Source organism: Ornithodoros turicata, chromosome 4 (assembly GCF_037126465.1).
Source record: "Ornithodoros turicata isolate Travis chromosome 4, ASM3712646v1, whole genome shotgun sequence".
NCBI classification, from domain to species: Eukaryota; Metazoa; Arthropoda; class Arachnida; order Ixodida; family Argasidae; genus Ornithodoros; species Ornithodoros turicata.
This window is the reverse complement of record NC_088204.1, coordinates 79,617,462-79,645,010: the sequence shown is the minus strand read 5'-3', so window position 1 is coordinate 79,645,010 and position 27,549 is coordinate 79,617,462. Positions and strand designations below refer to the sequence as shown.

Sequence of the window (27,549 nt, the reverse complement as noted above, 5' to 3'; positions counted from 1 at the left end):
TTTAAGAGTATATATTATATTATTGTTATCATTATTATATTATTAATATTAAACATTAGCCGTCCAGCGTTTCCAGTTGTCCTCCAGTATAAAACAGCCCAGGTCTCTATGTATAGCAGTATAGTTTATGCTCATTCAGTATCACTCTCAAATAACTTCATAACTTCAATTAAGCGATAACAATAGATAAATTATCGTCTACGGTTTTCTTTTGTTGCGAGGCGGAGCACGAGTTCTAGAGGAGCGAAGTCTCATGGCGGACGTGACGGCCCGCAGCCTCGAGTAGGGGGTCTGAGACTCGCAGAAGCCACGTTCGTCGTCCAACTCAACGTGGTAAAGGGCGAGGCAGACTCCCGTTGATTCACGTAATAGCGCCGCTACCTGCACGAGAAATGAAACCGTAACAGGCTGTAGAATTATAGCTGAAGACAAGAAATAAGGGGTTCTTCATTCCCAACTGTCGCATTTCTGTACACTCTGTACGTGCAAGACTTGGTCGCAAGAGCCCGTTTGGGAGATGGAGAGGAAAAACGGAATGTACACTCTTAAAAATGAACTTCACCGCATAGCACGCTCCTAGCCAACCATTATCTCGAATGATATCGTTATCTGCCCTGATTTGTTGAAAACAGGGGGCGTACGCCTTTTCTGTGACAATTATGAACAGCATAAGTGTCACAGAAATGGCGTACGCCCCCCGTTTTCAACAAATCAGGGCAGATATCAGGGCAGGGGATATCATTCGAGATAATGGCTGGCTAGGAGCGTGCTATGCGGTGAAGTTCATTTTTAAGAGTGTACTGTATCGTTGTAGCGAGCGCATGAAATCCGTGCCTCATCGGCCCACACTCTTAGAAATGAACTTCACCGCATAGCACGCTCCTAGCCAACCATTATCTCGAATGATATCGTTATCTGCCCTGATTTGTTGAAAACGGGGGGCGTACGCCATTTCTGTGACACTTATGCTGTTCATAATTGTCACAGAAAAGGCGTACGCCCCCTGTTTTCAACAAATCAGGGCAGATAACGATATCATTCGAGATAATGGTTGGCTAGGAGCGTGCTATGCGGTGAAGTTCATTTTTAAGAGTGTAGAATTTTAGCTGAAGACAAGAAATAAGGGGTTCTTCATTCCCAGCTGTCGCATTTCTGTACACTCTGTACGTGCAAGACTTGGTCGCAAGATCCCGTTTGGGAGATGGACAGGAAAAAGGGAATGTATTGTATCGTTATACACTGTTAAAACAGAACTTCACCACATAGCACGCTCCTAGCCAACCATCATTCCGAATGATATCATTCTGTGGATTGACTTGTTGAAAATGAGAGGAGGCGCCTATCTGGGACAGATTATCTTGTCCCAGATAGGCGCCTCCCCCCTGTTTTGAACAAATCATGACACATAATGATATCATTTGGTATGATGGTTGGTTAGGAGCGTGCTATGTGGTGAAGTTCTGTTTTAACAGTGTAGCGAGCGCATGAAATCCGTGCCTCATCGGCCCACACTCTTAGAAATGAACTTCACCGCATAGCACACTCCGAGCCAACCATAATCTCGAATGATATCGTTATCTGCCCGGATTTGTTGAAAACGGGAGGCGTACGCCTTTTTTGTGACAATTATAAACAGCATAAGTGTCACAAAAAAAGGCGTACGCCCCCTGTTTTCAACAAATCAGGGCAGATAACGATATCATTCGAGATTATGGTTGGCTAGGAGCGTGCTATGCGGTGAAGTTCATTTTTAAGAGTGTAGAATTATAGCTGAAGACAAGAAATAAGGGGTTCTTCATTCCCAACCGTCGCATTTCTGTACACTCTGTACGTGCAAGACTTGGTCGCAAGATCCCGTTTGGGAGATGGACAGGAAAAAGGGAATGTATTGTATCGTTATAGTGAGCGCATGAAATCCGCGCCTCATCGGCCCACACTCATAGAAATGAACTTCACCGCATAGCACACTCTTAGCCAACCACAATCTCGAATGATATCGTTATCTGCCCGGATTTGTTGAAAACGGGAGGCGTACGCCTTTTTTGTGACAATTATAAACAGCGTAAGTGTCACAAAAAAGGCGTACGCCCCCTGTTTTCAACGTTCTCGTCCCTGATTTGTTGAAAACGTGGGGCGGAGCCTATATTTCGCGACACTTACGCTGTTTATAATTGTCACAAAAAGGGCGTATACGCCTCCCGTTTTCAGGAAATCGGGGAAGATAACGACATCATTCGAGATTATGGTTGGCTAGGAGTGTGCTATGCGGTGAAGCTCATTTCTAAGAGTGTGCCCGGCAGAAGCGGACGAGACGGTCGTCCACGTCCTATAGGCTATCGGTGGTGATTGGGAAATTCCCCTGCCGTGCCAGGAGCCAAGCCATCGTTGCCACGTTTCACGTCATCTGCGTGGGTGTACGTCGAGATAACGTGATCGAAATCCCCGTTGCAAAATAAACTACCGCAAATAAATGTTATCTGACTATAAAATGCACAGTCGTGCGAGGGAAACTGTCAACGGCGAGAGCCATACTGACGATACAATTTTATTTATATTTCCATGTTGTTTTTACGCGTTATACGGTATCGTGCGAGCGCAGCCTTTTTTCCTTTTTCTTTTTTTTGGTGAACGGTTCATGTAAAGCGATAAAGCAAAGCGAGTGTACAGCAAGAGATTCGTAACGTTATAGTAACAGGGGCAACGAGGCAACGACGAGACTGCACGGACGAAGTCGTGCCCTGAGACTCAAGGTCCTGCTATAAGATTACGCCAGCTTGCATGCATCCTGCTTTTGACTTGAACGTTCTAGTGACGAACCCAATGGTTCTGCAGTGCTTATAGTGACGTTCAATGCTTCGTGTCCCCCCTAGGTGGCGCGGTTGAACATTGAATGTCTCGATTTCTGCACTGTACATCCCCCCATTGGACAGCGGTAAAAAAGAGACCGAGAGAGAGAGAGAGAGAGAGAGATTGAAAGAGAGAGAAAGGGAGCCTACTTTGTTGGCGAGTGTTGTCTCGTTATCGAAGGAGTCCAAGATTTCAGCGACAGTTGGAGGTCGCTTGTGAACCACAGCGGTGTTGGCCACAGCCTCTTTGTCATATCGGATCTCAGTCCATTCGCGGCAATGCTACGAGAGAGAGAGAGAAAAAAAAACGAACGTTACTCCGTGTACGTACACTCTTAGAAATGAACTTCACCGCATAGCATGCCCCTGGCCAACCATCATTTCGAATGATATCGTTATAAGCCCTGATTTGTTGAAAACGGGAGGCGTACGCCTTTTGTGACACTTATGCTGTTCATAATTGTCACAAAAAGGGCGTATGCCTCCCGTTTTCAACAAATCAATGCAGATAACGATATCATTCGAGATGACGGTTGGCTAGGAGCATGCTATGCGGTGAAGTTAATTTCTAAGAGGGTATACACTCTTAAAAATGAACTTTCTAAAATGAACTTTACGTCTCTTAAAAATGAAATGCTGTGAAGTTTATTTTTAAGAGTGTACACTCTTGAAAATGAACTTCACCACATAGCAGGCTCCAAGCCAACCATCCCGAATGACAACGTTCTCGCCCCTGATTTGTTGAAAACGGGAGGCGGAGCCTATTTTGTGCCATTATGCACGGCACAGAATTAAGCTCCGCCTTCCGTTTTCAACAAATCGGGGCAGATAACGATAACATTCGAGATGATGGTTGGCTAGGATCACGCTATGCGGTGAAGCTCATTTCTACGCGCCTACCGTAGGCATGTGTCTGCCGAATTTGTAAACTGACCATAGAGAAGGGCTCTGGAAAGTAGTTGTGGCACACCTGTCCCAGACGCCTCGGGGGTTCGTATAGTAGAAATCGATAGACGCCCAGACTGAGTGACACGCAGCCAGTGTTCGGCGATAGGGGACCCAATCGACGGAGCTTCTGAAGACTAGAACGCTGTGAACAGAGAGCATGCTCAGAAAAATGATGAGGGTTTTCTATGGTACATCGTGTCAGCGCCACCTATAGATAGAGAAGGCCTGCTTATTGCCTCCTCTCCAGTCAGAATTCGTCTGCTACTGCACGCAGCCGTTCGGCGAATTCTAGAACTCGCAAGTGATTGTGTAGCTAACTTGGAACCTGTAGACCTGAACTCTTAAAACTGAACTTCACCGCATAGCACGCCAACCATAATCTCGAATGATATCGTTATCTGCCCTGATTTGTTGAGAACGGGTGGCGTTCGCCTTTTTTGTGTGTGTGACACTTACGCGGTTCATAATTGTCAGAAAAAGGCGTACGCCTCCCGTTTTTCAACAAATCAGGACAGACAACGATATCATTCGAGATTATATGGTCGGCTAGGAGCGTGCTATGCGATAATTTTTAAGAGTGTGGATCCAGAAAATCAGTCTCGAGAAAGATATATGGGACCGTTTCGAGCTTTATCTTAAAGATTTCTCATTTAGCACGCGGGGACGTTCAATCCCTATATACTCGCATACGACGGTGGAAAGCACGTTCCTGATTGGCTACCGCCGTTGCAAACACGATCCTGATTGGCTGAGTTGTTATACGTCACGTCGACGCGTAAGCAGGCTTTCCCTATCTAGGTGCTATTGGCCGTGTTCTTACCACGGTGACGTCAGCTACGGCGCCGCGGTACGGCCCCAGCGGATTGACGATGAAAGACCGGCAAGGACGGGGCCTGGCGTCGTGTGACTCTATGACCACCAAGTCGCATAACCTGAGTTACGTTTAACACGGGTTATATGGTTCACGCGAACGTAGTGGATCCGTGGCCTTACCCGAGGAAGGTCTTCAGGGCGTCCTCCGTACGAAAGAAGTCGTGAGCATGGTCTTCACGATGCAGAAATCCAAACGCTATAAGGAAGTCTTCTCGAAAGAGGGCGCGCAGCTTCTGTGCGGGAAATGGGAAAGCAAACATGTGTGGCGTATACTCATATACAGGGTGTCCCAGAAAACGTGTCATTGAATTATAATAAAAAAACTACACCACCTAGAGTCATGCGGTCAACGGTATTTGTTCTTACTGGGTTTTTGCCACCTCCTCGTGTGAATGTCGTGTAACGTAAGTTTAATTATGTACATTTTTGCGAGCTTAAGTCGGAAATTTGCCAAGTAAAGGTCACTTTTACCCCACCAATGTGAAGAGCGTGTCTAATTTACTCAAATTAACGATAATTGACTGGGATATTCAGGAGCTGTCCCATCGGAAAAAATAGCCGAACATCATGCTCTACGGAGGTCGCACAGAATAGCGCACGATGAATTTTTCAGCGCAATCTGTGTCAGTCCGACGAAAGGAGGTTGGAAACCCAGCCCACCCCGGCATCGCAGAAAGAGATAACGCAGGCATGGCTTATCACGTCCGACTTTCGCTGGGATAATGCTTTCCCTCTCCCAATTTTAGGAGCTGTTACTTCTTCTACTATCACTCTGTGGGCTGGCTTCGGAACCTCCTTTCGTCGGACTGCGAGCGATTGCGCTCAGAAAGACATCGCGCGTTGTGGTCCGGTGCCCCGAAAAGCATGATATTCGGCTATTTTTTCCGATGGGATAGCTCGTGAATATCACTGTCAATTATCATGAATTTGAGTGAATTCGGTACGCTCTTCATATTGGTGGGGTAAAAAAGTGACCTTCCCTTGGCAAATTTCTGAGTTCACTTCGCAAATATTTGCATAATTAAACTTGGGGTACATGACATTAACTTTACAAGGTTGCAAAAACCTAATAAGAACAAATGCCGTTGACCGCATGATTCTAGGTGGCGTAGTTTTTTTTATTATAATTCAATGACACGTTTTCTGGGACACCCTGTATGACTATACGCCACACATTCTTGCTTTCCCATTTCCCGTACAGAGGTTCACTGCTAAGAGTGTAATACTTGCTCAAGGTAAAGTATAATGGCATCGCAACTTTATAGGCAGTTGGAAGGTTCGTTAGCGTTGAAGCCGCTTGGAGCAGTCGGTAGTTTGGCACACAACTGAGGGTTGCGAGCAGTTTTAAGCTCAGTGTTTCAAAACATTCATTCGAGCAACGTTTCTGATCAGTTATTAGGGTCGATGGAGGTTGCCTACTCTCGCAGCTCATGGATATTTGGAAGACTATTCTCAGCAATTAAAGCTTGTTGAAGCTTGTTAAAGGCTTGAAGAAGCTTGTTAAAGCTCCTTGTGATGACTCACTTGTAGGTGGGTCCTTGGTGGGGCAGGTGGGGCTAGTACTTAACTACGACCCAGTCAGGTGGGGCTTCTGGACAGCCTTAAAGGTGCCTGACTGCCTGGGGCTTACGGGCAGTTGGGTTTCCAGCTCGCTGGACCTTGTGGACGTCCGCATCACCTTGCCCATTTTTTGAACTCGCTGCTAAATCGGAGCAAGCAGATATTCTGACAATTTACGGAGTCCTCTCAAGCGGCGTACGAATATGACTTATGCATACGTGTCGATCACTATAGGCTTGCAATACGCGTTACTATAAAAAATGACGCCAGACTCAGTTTGTTCGTCTGCGTGTGCGGAGGGAAATGTAAGAGTATGGCCAGAGTGAATATGGTGAACTCGAGCTATACGGCCACGCGTGCAATATATATCACGTGATCCATCGGGAAGGCGTGCGACCTATACGACAACGAGACAAACTCCCTCCTGCAAAGAGAAACATTGTGGCACATATACCCTGAAGAATTCAGCGTAGAGCTGTACGGTATGTCTCCCGACCGAGACACCCAAGATTGCGAGGCCGTCGAGGCGAACCCGTCGCAGCCACTCGTACAGGAGATTCACGTGCGCAGCCAACGAAGAGCCATTGCCCCACTGGCGAAGGTACAGGCTCTCCACTTCCAGGGCACGAAGGCCAGCGAGGATCTTCAGGGACGGAGACTGGGAACGGATGTTGCGAAGGCGGCTGCCGAACGCTGGATTAGTAACGGTATATGTACACGGTACACTCTAAGAAAAAAGGGTGTGAAAAGGTGGTTAACTTCTATAGTTACCACCTAGGTCAACATAGCGTCTGATATAGGGCGTAAGAGGTTGGTAAAAGCAATTATCATATATCCAAATTGCTACAAAAAGGCGTACGCCCCCCTCGCTCACCGAATCAGAAGTGGTAATCCCAACACTCTTAAAAATGAACTTCACCACATAGCACGCTCCTAGCCAACCATCATCCCGAATGACAACGTTCTCGCCCCTGATTTGTTGAAAACGGGAGGAGGAGCCTATTTTGTGTCCATTATGCACGGCACAAAACAGGCTCCTCCTCCCGTTTTCAACAAATCTACACTCTTAGAAATGAACTTCACCGCATAGCACGCTCCTAGCCAACCATCATCTCAAATGATATCGTTATCTGCCCTGATTTGTTGAAAACAGCAGGCGTACGCCTTTTTTGTGACACTTATGCTGTTCATAATTGTCACAAAAAAGGCGTACGCCTCCCGCTTTCAACAAATCCGGGCAGATAACGATATCATTCGAGATGATGGTTGGCTAGGACTGTGCTATGCGGTGAAGTTCATTCTTAAGAGTGTAGGGCGAGAACGTTGTCATTCGGGGTGATGGTTGGCTAGGAGCGTGCTATGTGGTGAGGTTCATTTTTAAGAGTGTATCATTCGTAAGTAGCAGGTAGAACTTTGCAACCTTTTAGGCACAACATATGCGAAAAATATTACCTCCTAAAAGATGTAACTGCTCCACCTTCTTTCTGAGAGTGTACAGTAATATTGTTTTTTAGTGGATGGCTCTTTTCATTAGAAGCACAATGCCCCTTACGAGTGCATCAGTATACAAGCGTGGCACCTCCTACATCTGAGCTCAAGGGCATTCCTAACAACCGCTAGGTGTCGTGTCGTTATGACACGGTTCGCTCGGTTACAAGCGTCATAACGTTATGAAGACGACACTTACATATCATAAGGCAACACGCGTTGTTCACTAACTAATACCCTACACTCTTAGAAATGAACTTCACCGCATAGCACGCTCATAACTTCGAATGATATCGTTGTACGCCCTGATTTGTTGAAATCGGGAGGTGTACGCCTTTTCTGTGACAATTATGAACAGCATAAGTGTCACAAAAAAGGCGTACGCCTCCCGTTCTCAACAAATCAGGGCAGGTAACGATATCATTCGAGATGATGGTTGGCTAGGAGCGTGCTATGCGGTGAAGTTCATTTTTAAGAGTGTAGTCAGACGGTAAAGTTAAGGCCGTTTGTGGAACGGACTTTATCATAGCCCAACCATCATTTCGAATGACATCCTTCTCTGCCCTGTTTTGTTGAAACGAGAGGCGTACGCTTTTTTATGGCAATTATGCAGTTCATAATTGTCACACACAAAAAAAAGGCGTACACCACCCGTTTTCAACAAATCATAGGACTGAACGATGGCATTCGAAATTATGGTTGAGCTACCGCTGAAGTTAAGGCCTTTCCGCTAACGGCCTTAACTTTACCGTCTGACTATTTATAACCATGACGGCAAAGTGCATTCTTCTCGTACTCTCGCACGGCATCCACTCTTAAATGTCACTCGTACCAATGATTGTTGCTACGCTCCTAACTATTCTCTCCAGCTTACTGACTCCTACTGATAGAAAGTACTCTTCAGGCTTGACGTACAAACAAAGTATTTGCGAGAGCAAACAATTGTTTGCAGAGCGGTTTCACCACACCACAATGCTCATGTTCAGCGTTTCTTCCGCCTGTGCAAAAAAAAAAAAAAGAAAGAAAGAAAGAAACGAAAAAGCTACAGTCTGTCACTATCCTCGTCTTTCACGCAGCAGCCAACGACATGAAACGTAGAAACCGTCAATAAATGCGAGCTTAGAAGTTCGTTAGACTAACTAACGAACGCGAAACGTACAACACCTAGCTCAAAAGCACGTCACACCGTGCACTGTAGTCACAACGTAGTCTCCACGTGGAGGTGCGACGGTCGTTAACCTTTGCCGTGCACCATAAATAGAAACTGGGCAACCTGATGTTATCTCTGCTCAAACACGTCTGACTGTGACATTTCCAATGCACCGTTGCACGAGAAAAAGCGCGGGGTGTGGTTGACACACACAACCGCTTGCGCACATGCATTAGGGGGAGTAAATAACAGCGTGCGGTATGTAGACGGTAGGGTGGATAAAGAGTTTTTTTTCTCAGCGTCGGGACTGCAACATTTCCAGCCAACAAAAAAGGAAAAAAAAAAAACATCTTCTGCGTCTGAAAGAGGAGACGTTGTCTCAAGCGTAGGATAGGGTTTATCTCTAGAGACGCGGCCACCAAAAAAAAAAAAAAAAAAAGACACCGAAAAGTGCGTAACAAGATTGCGCGTGCTTGCCACCTCTCAGTACCTATACAACTGATTTTCTTCTTTTGGCTTTCGACATCAAAGTAGTTGGTTCGTGTCTAAAGGTTTCCCGCCCGATGTAAAACATCGCTCCACGTACCAGGTGACCACTCATACACTTTAAAGGGACTGTAAAGCAGCAGAGGCCGAATTTCATTTAGCGTGGCTATTCCATAGTCCAAGCCATCAGTACAAAAACGGCGCAAATTTCATTCCAATCGGTGGTGTAGTTAATTAGAAAATTAAAATTAAAGATTACGGGCAACACTGTATTAGGTATTCGGAATGGATCCGTACTCTCAGCCGCGTACGAAGGCAACCACGTTGCATGCGTATAACAGTGGGCCCGACAGCCGAACAGAGCTGCATTTCTTTTTCATTTTATTTTGCAAAAAACACACTAAACAGGGGTCTCTGCACTCCTATGGAAATATGATACGAAATAATATAGCTACCAAAAGAACAAAACGCGACAAAATAGTGCTGCATACATAATACTTATTCGACAGTGTTGCCTGCTGCACTGGGGGTTGTTCGACACCAGGCGTCGCGCCGCTGCACTACGCCGGATTTTTCATGATAAATTTAAAATATTTAGAGAGCGTTGTCAGTCGTATGGTTCCGCATATGGCATTTACAAGCAAGAAAGTCTCAAGCCACGTCGCCAGCATATCCTGCTTATCTACTGCTTTACAGTACCTTTAAGCGAATTGTTCGCAACTGAAGTTACGCCTAAGGAAAGGATAACGGTACACCACCCTCTCGCCCACTCCTCCTCCTCCTCCTCTTTACCTCTCGCATGATCCCGAGACCCAGTGACCCCGCGTGACCAGTGTCGAAAGAAGAATTTAAACAGAAGAACATTAGGGTGCTCTTGTCTCATTTATCTGTATATCTACCGCGTTTTGAAAGACAGTGTTGTTGACAGAAAGATCTGAAAGGCAGTGTTGTTGACGAAAACTTTTTTTTTTTTTCGGCCGTCTCTCCACTTTGTCCAATATCTGGAAAAGATCTCGCTAAAGAAGAAATCAAACACCGTTCATTTAAAGACCTTTTTCGTCCGCAAACACTCTACTCACACAGGGAGCAGTCAATTGAAGTGTGTCCCACACAAAGGGAAGTTAAAGGTCAAACCTGACAGGCGCGGAGGTCCTGTAACCGATGCCATAATCTTGGTGCACGGTGACGGATTAACCGTTGTCCATTCTTGTCACTTCGTGTAAGCTTCACGCATCGTCGCATTTTGTCACCTTCGTGAGCGATCTATCCATATTATTGTAAGAGTCAGCGAAAGGCAAAATGTCAAAAGGGCACGGCGAGCTTCTGGGAGCGATGCAATGTGGCTGGCGATAAAGCGAGACCACGGCGGGAAGCGCCACAGCCTCTTTTACTAAAGGTAGTAAACTCTTTTCAAACGGCAGCAGTAAACTGAAATGGGACTGAAAGAGGTGCATCGTCCTAATTTACGAGTGCGGAAGATGGTTGCTTCGAGAAGTTAAAAAGGTTCTACAGGTTTCCTTTCTTTTTCTACCTGCGTGTAGCCAACAAAGTGTTTGCTGAATTGAATTGGTAGAAATATTTCGGCTACATTCCGCGCATTCACACAAGCGACATCCTCACGGAATATTCCAGTGGAAGTAAAAGCGAAAACACTGCTTACGGAGCCGAAGTTCCGTTCCGTGTTATATTGAGCATTCGCACGGTGCCGGAATGTCGGGCGAGGCGTACTGCGCATTTAGCAGACGACACTTAGCAGACGACACCGTCAGCGTTTTTTCCTGTCGTCTGCTACGGAATATCTTGCAGCTGTGTCGCAGGGTATTCCCCACGGTTCGCAGTGTCCGAAAAGGGACGACGTTGAGCGCTCGCGATCACGTGACAGCAGAAAGCTAAACCATTATGACGTCAGAGCTTGATGCCAACTAGGATAAAGTGGGGCTACTTGAAGACGGGGTAAAGTTGAGGACAGTTTGGGTTTTTTGCCTGGCATTTTCTTAGCAATATTTTTTTTTCTCGTCTTCGACACCAGGGTGAGCACAGTCGTTGTCTGGGCTTTGAAGTAACGTGTTGACGTTCTGCACGTGGCTTTTTAGAAAGACGTGAGACGCTGTTTTGCAGATGTGGTCGAGGTAAGATGGACCCTTTTTTGTCCCATCTGTAACTTTCGCGAGCATTGACTTCCAATCTGCTCATTTCTGCTCCTCAGCTAACAAAATATGACCTCACCGGTATGATGCTGCGTGTCATTGCCCTGTGTTTCACTACTCGTGGGTGACTGTTTCGGTTGGCCCAAACAAAAGACAACATTTAAACCCGTCATTCATTTTTTCATGTCCTCAACTTGATGAAAATATGTAGCCTGTCATATTTGGCTCGTACGAAATAAATATCTGGTTTAGCACCACAGCAACTTGTGGATCATTTCTCAAAGGTTTGGGGATTCAGTTAATGAATTATGGTGCAATTTAGGCGATGATTCTGACTGCTATTAACAAAATAGTTCAACTCTCTTTAACATAGACCACCTTACCCTGTAACACCTAGAAAAATGATTTTCCTCCTCAATGCCCAGTACAATGCGTGCGTGATGTAATGACCTTAGTCGTCATGTATAATGAAAGTGATCTCAGAGACCACACTTCGTTCCGGCCATTCTTACGTGCACAACAGCAGCAGCACATTGTGACCTGGTCCCGTGGTCACTGCCTTTTTAAGCACTACAGTGCTTTGGCAGTCTGCACGTGAGCACAGTACCCTAGCGGCCCTCCAGCGAACCACGTCGGAGCGCGTCAAAACAAATGTAGCACAAAGGACCAAAACCGGTCCGGAGTGGGACCGACGAGCAGGAGCCGTTCGTGCGGTCTCCCCACTTGTCCCCACTTCTGTCGTCCCCATATCGCGCCATCTAGTGAAGACGGAGATAACCCTTTCCGGCGCCTCGAGGTCATGCGCATAAGCCGTTGCGAAAAAGGTCCAATGGACTTTTGAATGGGCCCATGGATACAGGAATAGGAGTAGGATACTCAAATTATGTGCAAGCCTAAGCAGCAAGTAGGTGCATTAAGTGTCTGGTCGAAAAGTATGCAGTGTGAGTACTTCTCAGGTGCAGACTGCACCCTTTGTAACAATTACTCTCTGAGCGTTGCAGGAGTTACTCAACAAATATTTGCGACTTTGCCCCGTCTTGGAGCTTTCTGAATTTCGAATCCGTTTCCTGTTCAAGTGGGATTATTTGGATACTGATTTAAACCCTGTCGAATACCAGTGATTTAAATCATTCCACATTGCATGTAGGAGTGTCGACAGAGGCGCCACCTCTGAATGTTACTCTTTGTGCCACCTGACCTGTCCGTCATGGTGAGTGACTGCTTGATTGATTGATTGACACATAAAAAATATGGAGATGTGAGACCTTACGGAGTCGGGTCCGGTTACTCCAGTACTCGTGAATAGAAAAGAAAGTAGAAAACCCAACCTCAAGATGACCAAGAGGCATTTAAAAAAAGAAAAGAAAAACCACACAAAATACATAACAAAACAAGCAGGGTCCACCTGATGGTTTCCGCATTTTAGTCTGCACAATTCTAGTACATGCTCTTATCCTCACCAATTTAACGTGTCAGGTAAAGAATATACAGGAAGGACAACCATGCACGAGAGTGAAGTACCTACGTGTGGCGACGGCATCGGAGTTCCTGGCGGGCGCTGCTGGACGTACGACTCGGCGCAGAAGGTCGAGCACGTGGTCCGAAAGTATGAGGTGGGTGCACTCCGTCAGAGGAGGGAGATTCGAGTTCGCGCTCACCACACAAACCAGGGGGCGCAAGAAAGAACCTGTGCGAGTCAATCGTGAGCCATGGGAGAAGAGTACACGGGGTCAGTAAGTAGAAGTGAGTCAATATAATGCTGTGTCCAGGAGTCCTCGTGCCTTGTTACGTGCAATGGATCTTTTTCACATATCCCAGCGTATCCTAGCGGTTCTCCAACGAACCACGCAGTCACGCGCCAAAACAAAACCACGTGGGTAGCACAAAGGACCAGAACCGGTCCGGAGTGGGACCGACGAGCTCGCGCCGTTCGTGCGGTCTCCCCACTTCTGTCGTCCCCATACTGCGCCATCTAGTGAAGACCGAGGTAACCTTCTCCGGCGCCTCAAGGTCAAGCGCATGCGCGTAGGCCGTTGTGAAAAAGGTCCGTAGCTGCATAAGTATATCGTATATCTTACCGGCAACGGGTGGTGCCTGAGGTCCCATGAGAAGAATAGGAGAGGGTCTTGATACCGGTAACGTCGCCGCCGTCTCGTTCGCCACGACAGATTCGTCAGTAGTATTGATTGTCCCGTTGTTTACGACGTGTTCCGATGGTTGCACTTCGTGAACCTCCACAGCTCCCAGATGTCGGAACTTCTCCGTCGGTCCTGGTTTGTTAGTTATCCGTCCGTGCGTCAGAATTTTACAATGGGCACGGCTTCGTCACTGGTACACTAACGACTGTATTCTTAAACGATCCTTGACTCGACACCAGTGAGTGGAGGAAATTAAACGCTCCACAAGTTGAGGAGCCACTGGCTAAGGAAATACTGACGCTATCCTGTAGTATACAGGGTGTCCCAGAAAACGTGTCATTGAATTATAATAAAAAAACTACTCCACCTAGAATCATGCGGTCAACGGCATTTGTTCTTATTAGGTTTTTGCGACATCCTAATGTGAATGTCATGTACTCCAAGTTTAATTATGTAAATATTTGCGAACTGAACGCGGAAATTTGCCAAGTAAGGGTCACTTTTTTACCCCACCAATATGAAGAGCGTGCCGAATTCACTCAAATTCATGATAATTCACAGTGATATTCACGAGCTATCCCATCGGAAAAAAATAGCAGAATATCATGCTTTTCGGAGCACCGGACCATAGCGCGCGATGACTTTTTGAGCGCAATCGCTCTCAGTGCGACGAAAGTAGGTTCCGAAGCCAGCCCACAGAGTGATAGTAGAAAAAGTAACAGTTCCTAAAATTGGGAGAGGGAAAGCATTATTCCAGCGAAAGTCGGACGTGATAAGCCGTGCCTGTTTTATCTATTTCGGCGATATCGGGGAGGGCTGGGTTTCCAACCTCCTTTCGTCGGACTGACAAAGATTGCGCTGAAAAATTCACGGCGCGCTATTCTGTGCGTCCTAAGTAGAGCATGATGTTCGGCTATTTTTTCCGATGGGATAGCTCCTGAATATCCCTGTCAATTATCATTAATTTGACTAAATTAGACACGCTCTTCACATTGGTGGGGTAAAAAAAGTGACCTTTATTAGGCAAATTTGCGACTTAAGCTCGCAAAAATTTATCATAATTAAACTTACGTTACACGACATTCACATGAGGAGGTGGCAAAAACCTAGTAATAACAAATGTCATTGACCGCATGACTCTAGGTGCACTCTTAAAAATGAACTTCACCGCATAGCACGCTCCTGGCCAACCATCATCTCCAATGATATCATTATCTGCCTTGATTTGTTGAAAACGGGGGGCGTACGCCTTTTTTGTGACAATTATGAACAGCATAAGTGTCACAAAAAGGCGTGCGCCTCCCGTTTTCAACAAATCAGGGCAGATGACGATGTCATTCGAGATGATGGTTGGCTAGGAGCGTGCAATGTGATGAAGTTCATTTCTAAGAGTGTAGGTGGTGTAGTTTTTTTTATTATAATTCAACGACACGTTTTCTGGGACACCCTGTATACTCGAGAAAAGCACAAAGGACTTTCTCTGATCTGGTCTATAGAGAAGCAGCTCGAGTGCAGTACTGAGTCGAGGACGATTTAAGAATATACAGCCTTTAGGCTGTCAAGGCATTTCTCACGCTTCGTGGTGATGGTTGTGGTGTACGTCTCGTTGCCCCAGAGAACCAGGCGACGTCGCGTTCCGAGTCCCCCGCTACGCACGGGCATCGGCCGAGGTCCTCCGATTTCGTCACCGGAGTCGCGTTCGCTTCCGCCATGCATCATCTCATCCGCTGCAAAAAGGGATATAGCAGATAACATCGGTTAATGCGAAATATACAGACACCATTGACATGTATGATAGATACCGTGACAGCTGGTGACAACGATTAGCCCAGGGACAATTAAGGAACGGTTTGCGAGATGTACAAGATCACTGTTCCATTTGTCATTACGTTATACTTGAGAAGCATGCCTTCCGCCTGGATTGTGTTAGTCTTTTATGAACGTTGCTGAGGACGTGCTTGATGGTGAGTGCAAGTCCTTGTTTCCCTGAGCGATTGGTATACAGTGAACCCTCGATTTATGAACCTTCGATTTATGAATTCCCTCGTTTTATGAACACGAGTACGGGGAACCAAACTTTTTCCATTCATTTTTCCCTCGTTTTATGAACCTCGGTATCCGAATAATGAATGGAATTTCTGGGAACCAACTAGGAGTTGCCCAGTGTTTTTGCCCTCAATTTATGAACAGATGGTTCCAAGGTCAACAGAAATGTTCAAATGGATTATTTTGTGGTCTTATGAATGATGCTGGAACGGACGAATCTTTTTCCAGGTATTGCACCCTTCGTTTTTAACCCTTCGAAATTCGAACAACAAACGGGTTTTCTGGGGACGCATTAGGGACGACCAAGTGTATAACAGAAGGCCTGGTCGAAAGCAACATTACACAATATATTGAATTATAAACACAATCCCAACTCACAAATACTGTTTCGTCAGCCGATAGTACTGACTTAACGGAATTTTCGATTTATAAATCCCTCAATTTATGAACGATTTTTCCGGGAACCGAGGGTGTTCATAAATCGAGGGTTGACTGTATTCACGTGAACTTAGCTAACATAGGGCATCTGACAGGAGACAGTCATGGTGTGTTCCTGGTGGGGGCCTGGTGAGTGTCCATTTCCACACTGCTGGTACTTTTGATTTCCATCAACATGCCTTCCTTAGTCGGTCATATACAACGGGGCGTTGTAAGCTTCGTTATAAGCGTTATAAACTTCGACACAAGTTGTAAATGCTGGGCAGGGTTATTTACATTGGTGTTAACTCATGTCATAAACCTTTCAGGAAAAGGGGTAATATATATATAGCGTAGAAAACCTTCAACGCGAATACTGCAAATTATTCGGCTCTGACAACATGGCAGACTTCGCCGACAGTGAGGCGGCCGTGGGAGACGTCACGTGTTTACGAGAACCAAGAGAAATGGCAGAGGCTCCTGAGACGTCAGAGTTCGACATGGGACGTTCTTCAACGGTTTATATCTTACCCGCTATGACACCTGGGAAAATAATTCTTTTTTTTCCTCAGTACTCTTGAATGCAGTAGAATGTGTGCATGACGTAACGAACCAGAACTGTCACAACCCCTTTAAGGTTGTGTTAGTCCTCCTGTGTTTCATCGGCCTCAGCTATGTGCCTAGTATGGTTAACTTCAAACCGTATAGGCCGACCTGGTACTGCCATAATTGACGTGAGCAAAGAGGACGCGAACTAACCGTAACGTCGTATCTCCATGGAGCTAGACGGGTCATCTTCATCTTCGGAGGCTGGGGATCAGAAACAGAACAGACCTTATGGAAGTTCAAAGGCAGCAGTTCCCTGACTCACCGTACAATGCAGTTTCATCGTCCTTGGAAGTGTCGCCATCGTCATTACTATCATCGGTGATTCCGGAAGCTGTCGAGTTCCACACACAAACAGGTTGCATGCAGTTTCCGGCAAAGCGTTGCGTAGCACACATTGTAACTAGACTATACAGTCAAACCTCGCTTTACGAACACCCTTCGTTTCTCAGAAAATCGTTCGTAAATCGAGGTATTCGTAAATCGAGGTCCGAGGTGTGCAGTGCACAAATAGCTCACAGAACAACGGGTAATTGATTTGAATGCGTTTTATTTTTGAAAATACTGCGTAATTGTGCTTTGCATCATACTTTCTGCAGGGTCTATCCTGTTTAGAGGAGATGACAGAAGTCTGACACTTGACTCATCCACCCGGTCCTCAAAGTACCGTATCGCGCGCGGATGAGACTGTTTCCAACGGCAAATATCACGCTTGTCACCGACTGTCAGGACTGAACGCCTTCTCTTGGAACAGCAAGATGTTTCCATCTCGGAGACCGGGTCCAAACTCACAACCGTTCTGCTGTAAACGCTCGAATTATACTTTCAGGAAATGGTGAATCATGTTTGTGGAACGTAGTGACATTGGGACATTGTATGTTTGACCTTGGCAGCATGTACTGAGGAACTTTCATTATCCTCCGGTCCATTGGCCTGTCCTGTACGTTCATAACTCCGTTCGTATATCGAGGTCAGAATGGCTTGGCTACTTTGGGTCCGTTCCCTAATAATCCGTTCATAGTTCGGATATCGAGGGTTCGTAAAACGAGGTCAAAATACACAGAAAAAGTTTGGTTCCCTGTGGAGCCGTTCGTAAGTTGAGGGAATTCGTATATCGAGGGTTCATAAAACGAGGTCCGACTGTACTCGTTTACGACTTCTGTCGATCGATGTTGTGATCGTCATACGCCTCCGTTATACACAAACCACGACTTGCTAGATTATAACGACCATGTCATAGGCACCCCTTCCCAGCGCCGCATTGGGAAGATAGCCGCGGTGCTACTCACCGGCCCGGTTATTGCTTCCTCAACTTCTACAATACTTTGTACTTTGGCTTACCTTAGTATTTTTGTACAAGCGGTGGATATCCCACGGAAGATGTTTCATCCTAAAGTTGATTATCATCATCATCCTACGCGTTTTGATAGAAGCGGTTGCTGTCGTCTACTACGGTAGTCGTACGTCCGCTTCCGCGCGTTCAAAATTCAAATTTCCATCGTCCAATCACGATGTAGATCTCGCGGGCCAGAGCCATTTATAGGGAGAGTTTGGCCATACTCTGATCTTTTGCCGCCTCGTGGGTGGAGCCTATTTTGACGTCAGAGTCGTCGTTGCACCGCCCAAAAAGCCTGTATCCAAGCAGAATCCACTTATTAGCCATCTGGTGCGCGCCATATTGATGCTGTCCGTCAGCTTTGTTGTCGCAATGAATGCAATCTACAGGAATAACCGGCTTATGACCCACAGCCGCCTGTGATAAGGGGGCTTTGTTGCCAAACTGAAGGAGTTCAAGGACGAAGGGCTTTCGAAGGACAATGTACGCACGTGTCTTCCCGCCTTGCATCGTAAACAACGAGCAGCATCAATATGGCGTCGGCGACCTGCTGACAACGGGACAACAATAGAGTACGGCGAGGGAGGTGGCTTAGCCGTGACGTCGCATGACGCGCCTCAAGTTAGGCTCCTCCTAATGGCCAAACTCTCCCTATAAACGGCTCTGTCGCGAGCCGATGAGTAGCGCCCCTAGCGGATCGTGCGGACGGGCTCCTCATAGGGGTTGCCCATTATGACATGGTCGTTATAATCTAGGAGGTCGTTACATAAACACGTAAACCATTTCTGTGACTAACGGGGAGCTCGAGTTCCAACAACTGTTTTCCACTCGCAGACACTGGCATCTACACTCGCAGACGACAATAGTAACAGCAAAAGTTGTCTTACCAGTGGCGTGCACAAGAGGGCGTCGTCGGCTCGACCGACGTGCTGCAAGAACCAATGAAATAAACAGTTTTATATAAAAAAAAACGCAAATTCTGCTCAGTTTCCGACATTTTAACGCCTCACCCCAAGTCATTAGAAGAAACGTCCGACGGAACTAATTTGACCGCGACCACGTGACTTGGCCCTGCAATACTATGACCCTCGTGGTCCACGACCCTTATACGAGATTTTACTATCTTGCTGGTGTCAGAGAGACCACTCAGCGTTGTCCCATCGCGTAAATTCTGACGCCAGTAACGGCGCTGATGCATAAGTCATACGTGCTTCCACCGAGCTTTCCACAAGAAGTATAGGAAACGTAAAACATGACACTGTAATATAATGGCGCGTGAATCATTAGCGAGAATCGAATCGAAGATGATTAATACTGGACCAGAAACATTTCAGGTGTGTACTCTCGAAGTGTGGCACAGAGCGTATCAATTTATTATACATATTTCCTTTCTCTCTCACGCACACACACACATTCGTCGTTCATACTTGCATGATCATGCAAGTATGAACGACGAATGCATACATTAAACGGCTTACTTGTCAGGTCAGTCAGTGACGCCGTCTTATGTGACAATTGCAGCTTGTGTAGACCTGCGGGTTAATGCAGAATTCACATTCAGTGGAACACGAAGACAGTTTCAAGTATTGGAAGGAAAATCTCCAATCTAAATTTTGTACTAACCTATACTTGGTAAGACAAATTAAACGGCGTATCAGGCATCTCAGCCATTTTTATTTGCATTTTATTTAATTTATTTATTTATTTATTTTTTCATTTTCAAATTATCGCGGACTGAGCTAGAATGGAAAGCTAAAACGAGGTGTCGTAGTTTGTGGTTACGTACGCGTATTCGTGATGGGAAGAGCGTTAGTGCTCTGCAATGACACAATAGGGTGTTTTAGAATTGGGTGCCCAAACCCCTTGGGGCCCCAAAGTAGTAAGGGGTCTTCACTTCCAATGCTCGGAAGCCAAACAGAACTTTGCTCCCCAATTCCCGCTTGGGTACCCTATATATAATACTACCTTGGGAAGCATTCGACGGCGTTTAAACAATGTATTACAAATGTGGTTTCCCTGTGTTTCCCTATGTGTGTTCCCTATGGTTTCCCTATGTATATGTGTTTCCCTATGTGGTTTTCTATGTCCCCTATGTGTTGGTTCCCTATGTGGGACATGCAATAGCGACAACGCACGTACATTCTGTGGTAGTCGTAGCTTCTCCATGCGCTCCTAAGACGAAACCGTGGATATCCTTCACTGTACAAACAAATATAGGTATGTGTTCACAATTTCGCATAGGGAAAGCACACAAAGTTCGCTCAAGTAAAGAAAGGCTAAGTTTGTGCATTTTAGGGTTGGCGACGCCGATTCACCCACTCGATTTACCCAATCAAGTATACTCACGTATCCGCAGTAATCCGTAAGTTACTCCATTAGATCTCAAAAGGAATTCTCTACTCTCGTATTTTCATTATACAGGGTGTTAATTTTTATCAGCTTCATTTGAAAAATAAAATAAAATAAAACTGCTATGAGAGCAGGATAAATGTCGTTTTTGCAGCTGGGGTTCTACGACTTGGCAGACATACCTCTTGAAGAGAGTATTTAACTACGAGATGCGCAATATCGCCCAAAATTCATTAATTATCTCTTTAATTATGAAATTTCGCCAAAGCGAGATAACAGAATGGGAGACAATCTTCGTTGAGAGCCATTCTATCTTTCAAAAAATGTCAAACGTGCACTTGCCGTGCAAGCAGCCGTTGGAGAATTTCGCTAGAGTCACTAAATAAGCTACGCTTCAGAGTATCGTCATTCATGCAACAGTGGAGAGTTCGAGCCGCCATGTTGTTTCCGTTGACCTTTGGCGCCATCTCTACTTTGGCAGCAGAAATACATTAAGATGAAGTTCGGGCGTGGAAGAAGACAACATTATGGCAACACTTCGAAGAGCGCTCCATGGATGGCGCTGGAGGTCAAACGGAAACAACATGGCGCCCTTATGCCTGAGTGTCGATACTCTGAAGCGTAGCTTATTTAGTGACTCTAAATTTCGCTACGCAAACGAACCGAAACCAAAACCGCGCGCAAGAGGAGCGCATATGACTTTCGCTGACGGAGGCTCACCTGGGTCCTCTCAGTGCTCCCGATCGGCGCAGTTTCGGTTTCCGCTCCTCAACGCACGTGCGCGTTTCAGAGATTCTGCGAGGATTGTCTCCCATTCTGCTATCTCGCTTTTAATTAAGAATTAAGAATTAATTAAAGAGTTAATTAATGCATTTTAGGTATCACCTTATAGTCTGTGGCATCTCTCATGATCATGGCTGTCTCGTAACGCAGAGGCACGAACTATCATTCCCATTCTCATCTTGTAGTATCTCATCTCATTATCACAAAAAAAACGAATTCTCATTATCTCATTATCATCACGTAGTAGATGTCCACCTGGCCGTCTGCAAAAAAACGACATCTGTGCCCTGGATTGCCCAGTGAAACCCTTCGTGGCTCTTTCGCTGAGTCCGCCTTGCCTCTGTTTCGGCGGCACGCACGTTGGGGTCCTGACATCGCACACTCTTGTTTGCGGCTTCGGCTACACGACGAGCCGGGTCTTCGCGAGCTCTGCGCTTCCGTTCGATTTCTCGTGTCCGCTGCAAAGCTTGTGCATCAGCAGGACCAATATCTACATGGCGTCTGAAGCATAATCACTAAGGGTGTTCATACATATATATATATATAGCTGAAATGAAAATTGAAACACAGACTACGAAGGTACGGGAAGTAAGAAAAAAGGGATAATTTATTTACATTTAAGATACTTGGAATGCTAAAAGGGTTGTCGACGTTTCGACAGTGGCACTGTCTTCGTCAGGAATAAAGATGCGTAGCTGATTACACACCATGTGTAATCAGCTACGCATCTTTATTCCTGACGAAGACAGTGCCACTGTCGAAACGTCGACAACCCTTTTAGCATTCCAAGTATCTTAAATGTAAATAAATTATCCCTTTTTTCTTACTTCCCGTACCTTCGTAGTCTGTGTTTCAATTTTCATTTCAGCTACATATATTCGCGGTCGTCCGAACCCCATTCACCAAGTATATATATATATATATTTTTTCTTTTTTTTTCTGAAGCGCCCTTGCTAACATTGTCCTCGTCGTCGCTGTAAAATGAACACCCTGTATATATTTTACATGTGGACGACCCAATGTTCCACCTGCATTGAATGATTGCTGGGTATGGCATGCTGGCGCTAGTATATTTTTATAGCGTAACACCCTGGATATAAATCGGTCCTTCTTTCATTGGCCCTTCTCTAAAATTTGGGCTGTGGCACCCGTAAGGGAAGCCTACACCCTGTTGCAAATTGGATGGGATCATCCTGAACGGTGAGCCTATGATCATGTCCCGTTGACATACCTGATGGGGAAGCCAAAATGTAGGTGGTGATGGCGATGCCCCCGATGGCACACACAAGGCCCAACACAGACCCGAGATACACCCAGCAGGAACCGCAGGACAGCCGCCCAGAGCGGGGCCGAACTGCAAGTAGCGGCGATCCCACTCTGCAGAAGACACCCCCACATCGAAATGAGCGGTGCACGGAGCAGCGAATAATTGCAGTTTGATTTGGTAATTTAGTCGAGTTAGTGATGATGATCATGATGATCGAATTCTTCATGGCGCACGAGTGACTAAAGGTAAAGGCACCCAACACCGTGGTGAGAAGGGATGAAACCAGTTGAAGAACTAAACGATACACTGAACAAGGTGCGGCTTAAAAAGTGTGAAAGGATAAAAGCCTCACGAAGAATCACGAGTCCTTCAAATAACCAACATCTTTAAAAATCGCATATGCTCTTGCAAATGGTACAAGGGGTGTGTTGTCGCCTACACTCTTAAAAATGAACTTCACCACATAGCACGCTCCTAGCCAACCATCACCCCAAATGACAACGTTCTCGCCCTAGATTTGTTCAAAACGGGAGGAGGAGCCTATTTTGTGCTGTGCATTAATGGGGCACAAAATAGGCTCCTCCTCCCATTTTCAACAAATCAGGGGCGAGAACGTTGTCATTCGGGATGATGGTTGGCTAGGAGCGTGCTATGTGGTGAAGTTCATTTTTAAGAGTGTAGAAATAGGGCTGAGTGGAAAATTCCTGTGGAAGGCGGCCTCTCCAGGTGCATGAAGTAAGGCGGAGCAGAGAATACGACGTCCGAGATTATTCGCAAGATGCGTTACGAAAACACTAGCGTAAATACGCTATATAATTTGCCGTCTGTAGTCTCCCGCCCCTCTCACCTTTGTGCTAATTATAGGATCGGTTAATCGCGAGAGCTCTGGCGAGGGGGGCGCTTTCTTTTTGACATTTTGCAGGAACAGACATTGTGACCACAGTCCCTGTTGCGCCTGATACGTATATAGTATGCGTATCCTATATCCGGAAAAGTTATCGTGAACACTTCCCGGTCTATACCAAAACTTGCTTACTGCCTCATTGCACCGGAAGTACGATGGCTATGTAGCTGTGCCTTTCGGGTGTGCTATATAGGATGAGCACGTGTTTGCCACTTCTGACGACCCCGGTCTCAACGGTGAGCTTCTCTCGGATTCAGTGTTTTGCTCGCGGCACACTTGTCTGAAATCTCCATTAAAAAGTACAGCAGCCCGTATATTGGCTTGGCCGTCCCTGAAGGGGGCTGTACGATTGTTGTGTTTGAGGGTGGGCAGTATGCCGTACGAGTCCATTAGTATATAAGGAAGAAGCACCTGGAGATTTCAGACAGGACAAACCGCGAGCTGTCGCAAACGGTATACACGTCTGTAATATAAGAGGATTCATAGTTGTGAAGATAGGCTGTTCGAGGTAGCCAACCCCCGATTCTTGATAGGTAGTCCTCAGCATGGCTCTCTTGTACACTCTAAGAAAGGAGTACTTTTACTCCTTTTGGGGAGTAATTGCATTGCCACAAAAAATAGTCCCTTTCAGGAGTAAATGCACGGGAGTAAATGAATGTCACCGAGTGAAGACCGCATTTCACGCGCTGTTGTAAGAGTTCCAGGTACATAATTGGTGCGCATGCATGAAGTTACTTTGAAGCAAACCGTCAACCGTGATATATCGAGTGATATAAAATCTTGCGCCATACTAGGGCATAATTTGCGAAGAAAGATGCGCTAACTGTTGCTTACTCTGTGTGGCTGGAAAATTGCTACGTTGTCTGAGTTATAACGCCTTTTGTCGTTCAAATTGACCAAGGGCACATATTTAGGTAGACTTTTGCATTCAGGAGACCATTCGCGAAGTTTAGTGACAATTTGCAGTCCTGGGGAGTAAATGTCGGGACTAAATGTTGGGTTAGGGGACTAAAATGGGGAGTAATTGCAGACTAGGGGAGTAGAAGCCGCAATTACTCCCCGTTTTACTCCTTTTTTTCTTAGAGTGTAGAAACCTTGCGCAAACATTGTTCAATAATGAACGAAACCCTCCCGTGTCTTCGTCTTTATATATCTATACCCCAATGTTGAATATCCGACTTACAAGTTGGTCTCCGAGGCCTCCACGACGATCTCGTCGTCGGGGTAACATCCTGCTACTGCGTTCACGACACGAACTGTGAAACGGTTGAACGCAGTTACAACTTCCACACCGTTAATATACACGTTACATATACACGTTATAGTACACGTGGCACATGTAGCGAATGTTCGTGGCACACTTGTATGCCCTGCCCTACGCTGGCTCCTGTTGGGTGGAATGGCTAGCCGCATCACTCTACGCCGCGACAAGTAGTGCGCCGACACCGAAGCTATGGCACCCTAACAGAGTTGTGCCTAACTCGTTACAAGTAACTCGTTACTTGGTAACGGTTACTTTTTTTGGTAACGAAGTAACGATTCAGTTACTTTTTTATGTAATAGTAACGGAATCAGTTACAAAACTTGGTAACTCGTTACTGACGTTACTCGTTCCTTTTCTTCAGCGCGGGGGAGCACATTTCGGCACTCCGCGTGGCGCAATGCGTGCAGATTTGACCTGCGTGACTCACGACAACGTGTGACTCCCTCGCTGGATGTGTTGTTGTCTTTTCTCTTGTTTCCGTAATCTCCGACCATCACTCCTTCACAAGAATGGGCACCAATTGTGCTATGGCAACAAAAAAACGCGTTTCGACTTCTGGACTTTTCTTGTCTTTGCTAAGCTTCTGAGCGCCCTAAATTATGACGCAGCCCCTCGTCTGTTTTTGGGAACCGCTGGTGATTGGTGGCACGAAAAGTGTTTTTTCTTGTGTTTTCATAATCTCCAATCACCCCGACTTCGGAAAGGAGGGAGAAGGTCCAGGCAAGCTGATATAGATCGAGTCATGGTAAGGGGCCGAGAGACACGGAACACGAAGGACGGACGACAAATTTCGAGTATCAGCTTCTTCTGAAGTGAAATTCCTCATTAATAAAGGGTTGAAGGCAAATGACTGCATGTTTGTTGGCTCCTTTAACTATGCGGCGGTAACGTAAAACTAACTCGTTACCTGTGAGTAACGAGAACTCGTTACTTTTGTATGTTGGTAACGAGTAACGTATTTAGTTACTTTTTTCTGAAGTAACGGGTAACGGTATTTAGTTCCTTTTTTTGGGTAACGGGCACAAGTCTGCACCCTAAGTCCTAGGGCGGCACCTGGTGGCACAGCAGTATAACTTATCTGGCGGAGTAATACCGTTAGTGCTGACGGACTACATTTCGTGCCGTTCCCAGATTGAGCAAGCGTATAACTGTCAGCAGGTTGTCCTCGGAGCAAGGAGCTGGAATCTCCATCTCTTTTATGGGACTTATTTGCATGACGTCACTCCGCCGCCTACAAGCGACATCGCATCGGGCGTCATCAAGCGTCAAACGGGCGCTAGCGCTGCAGAAGTGACGATCACACACCTCATTGCGACTTCCCACATTATACAGAGGGAATGCTTCCTTCGCTTTCTCTCAATTTCCCCAATCTCCCAGATCTCTAGCTTCTCCCGTTATGATTGTCTCCAGCAGAGTGACTTCACTATATAGCCGACAAACGCTCCTGTCTTCACGCTGCTCAGTGACGTCAGCGAATAACTTTTATTGGACAATGTACGTGCGTTGTATGAAGGCCGCACATCGTTAGCTTTATGCACCCCCGCTTTGTATAGTGGACACCTGCCGAACAAGGACATCGTAAGTCCGTGTATACATCGGGACAAGACAGCTCCTACAGGCCAACTCAGCTCAGAAATGTAAAGATGTCCGGGATTGGCTTATGCGACCGCATAACGCTTCCGATTCACAACGTAGTGCACACTCACGCTTGAAACTGTTGCTTGTAGACTGATCATGTTGCGAAAACGGCGAAAACACCCGTCGGAGACTATGCGTACTTAGAGCACATGTTCGTGTTTTTTTTTTTTAACAAACACGCGAAATATTGTCGCTAACAAAATATGTGAATCGTCTCGGGCGTCCTCTACCCCATATGCCCTATTCTAAATGTGCGGGGACTTGTGTCCTTCCCTGGCGGAGATATACAGGGTGTGTGCAGAAAAACATGACCCGCATTTAGGCACATAGCTTGTTGCCTACCTAACTAACGAATTTCCGGTGGCGCACGATGGCGCATTTATGCGTGCGAAATCTGCAGAAAAATTGTGGAAGCCATACTCAGCTTAAAAAATAAACGGAACAACGAAAACGTCGGCTTCCGTGCATCAGAACAGGGCAACATGGTGAACAACAGGGTGTATGTGAAAGGGCAACACGGTGGACGTAGGAGAGTTGTGTTCAAGTACCGCTAGGGGAGCTATCGGTGCATAAATTGAAACGATGTCCCACATGGATGCTCATCGGCAGTACCCCTAGCGGTGCCTGCACATAACTCTCCTGAGACCGAAATGCACTACCATGCACTGTCATGACCACCCTATTCTAATGCATGGAAGCACATGTTTTCGCGCTCTGTTTATTTTTTTACACTGAGTATGCCTTCCAGGATTTTTTTGTAGCTTTCGCACGCATAAATACGCCGTCGTGCGCCACCGGAAGTTCCTCGGCTAAGTAGACAACGAGTTACATGTAAAAATGCGGGTCGTTTTTCTGCACACACCCTGTATACTTTTGCAACTGTAGCTCTATTAGGATATCATCTCGGAGTATAGGTATTTACTTACCGGGTTTCCCTTCTGTAAGCGGTATTATTTGCGATGGGAGCATCTTCTACGAGTCTTTCCTGGAACCACGAGCACAGAATGCAAATATTGGGCTAGAATCCTTCTTCCCTTCTTCTTCTTCCTCGTCCTAGAATTATTGCTCGCGCTTACACGCACGTGCTGCTCTTTTTTTTTTTTTTTTGTCTACGGCTATGCTCAAGCGGGCAACGTCACGACTACTGCGTCCTGGACCGACTTCACTGGGAGTTGTGCCGACATTTCGCACAACCGTACTATTCGACTTCATGTAGCATCAGGGCCTGTTTGCATGAAAGTTGAGTACGAGTCTCAGACTCAACTTTTATGCAAACGGGCCAGGACCGATTGATGATGTTGAT

At 46.1% G+C, this 27,549-nt stretch overlaps 1 protein-coding gene across 2 annotated transcripts; it reads right to left on the bottom strand.

Moving 5' to 3' along the window:
- Positions 1–105: 105 nt before the first annotated feature.
- Positions 106–27,321, bottom strand: LOC135392045 (uncharacterized). Of its 2 annotated transcripts, XM_064622671.1 has the most exons (17): positions 27,173–27,321; positions 24,528–24,600; positions 22,405–22,550; positions 20,181–20,240; positions 19,520–19,573; positions 18,929–18,970; positions 16,971–17,039; positions 16,859–16,909; positions 15,211–15,363; positions 13,577–13,768; positions 13,024–13,185; positions 6,682–6,920; positions 4,788–4,900; positions 4,615–4,726; positions 3,781–3,936; positions 2,997–3,128; positions 106–381 (listed from the first exon to the last, which is right to left on the bottom strand). In XM_064622671.1, exons 1-17 carry the CDS (start codon positions 27,213–27,215, stop codon positions 199–201), a joined length of 1,980 nt encoding a protein of 659 aa, XP_064478741.1. In that variant the 5' UTR covers positions 27,216–27,321; the 3' UTR covers positions 106–198. The 2 variants fall into 2 exon arrangements, with proteins under 2 accessions (XP_064478741.1, XP_064478742.1); XM_064622672.1 differs by lacking the exons at positions 16,859–16,909; positions 16,971–17,039.
- Positions 27,322–27,549: the final 228 nt, after the last annotated feature.

Excerpts from the sequence above, each read along its gene's own strand:
- LOC135392045 (XM_064622671.1), bottom strand. The coding sequence starts at position 27,215 with ATGCTCCCATCGCAAATAATACCGCTTACAGAAGGGAAACCCG. Across the intron at positions 20,241-22,404 it reads CATTTTGGCTTCCCCATCAG|TGAAGGATATCCACGGTTTC; the intron begins GTATGTCAACGG and ends TTGTTTGTACAG. Across the intron at positions 15,364-16,858 it reads CATGGAGATACGACGTTACG|CGGATGAGATGATGCATGGC; the intron begins GTTAGTTCGCGT and ends CCCTTTTTGCAG.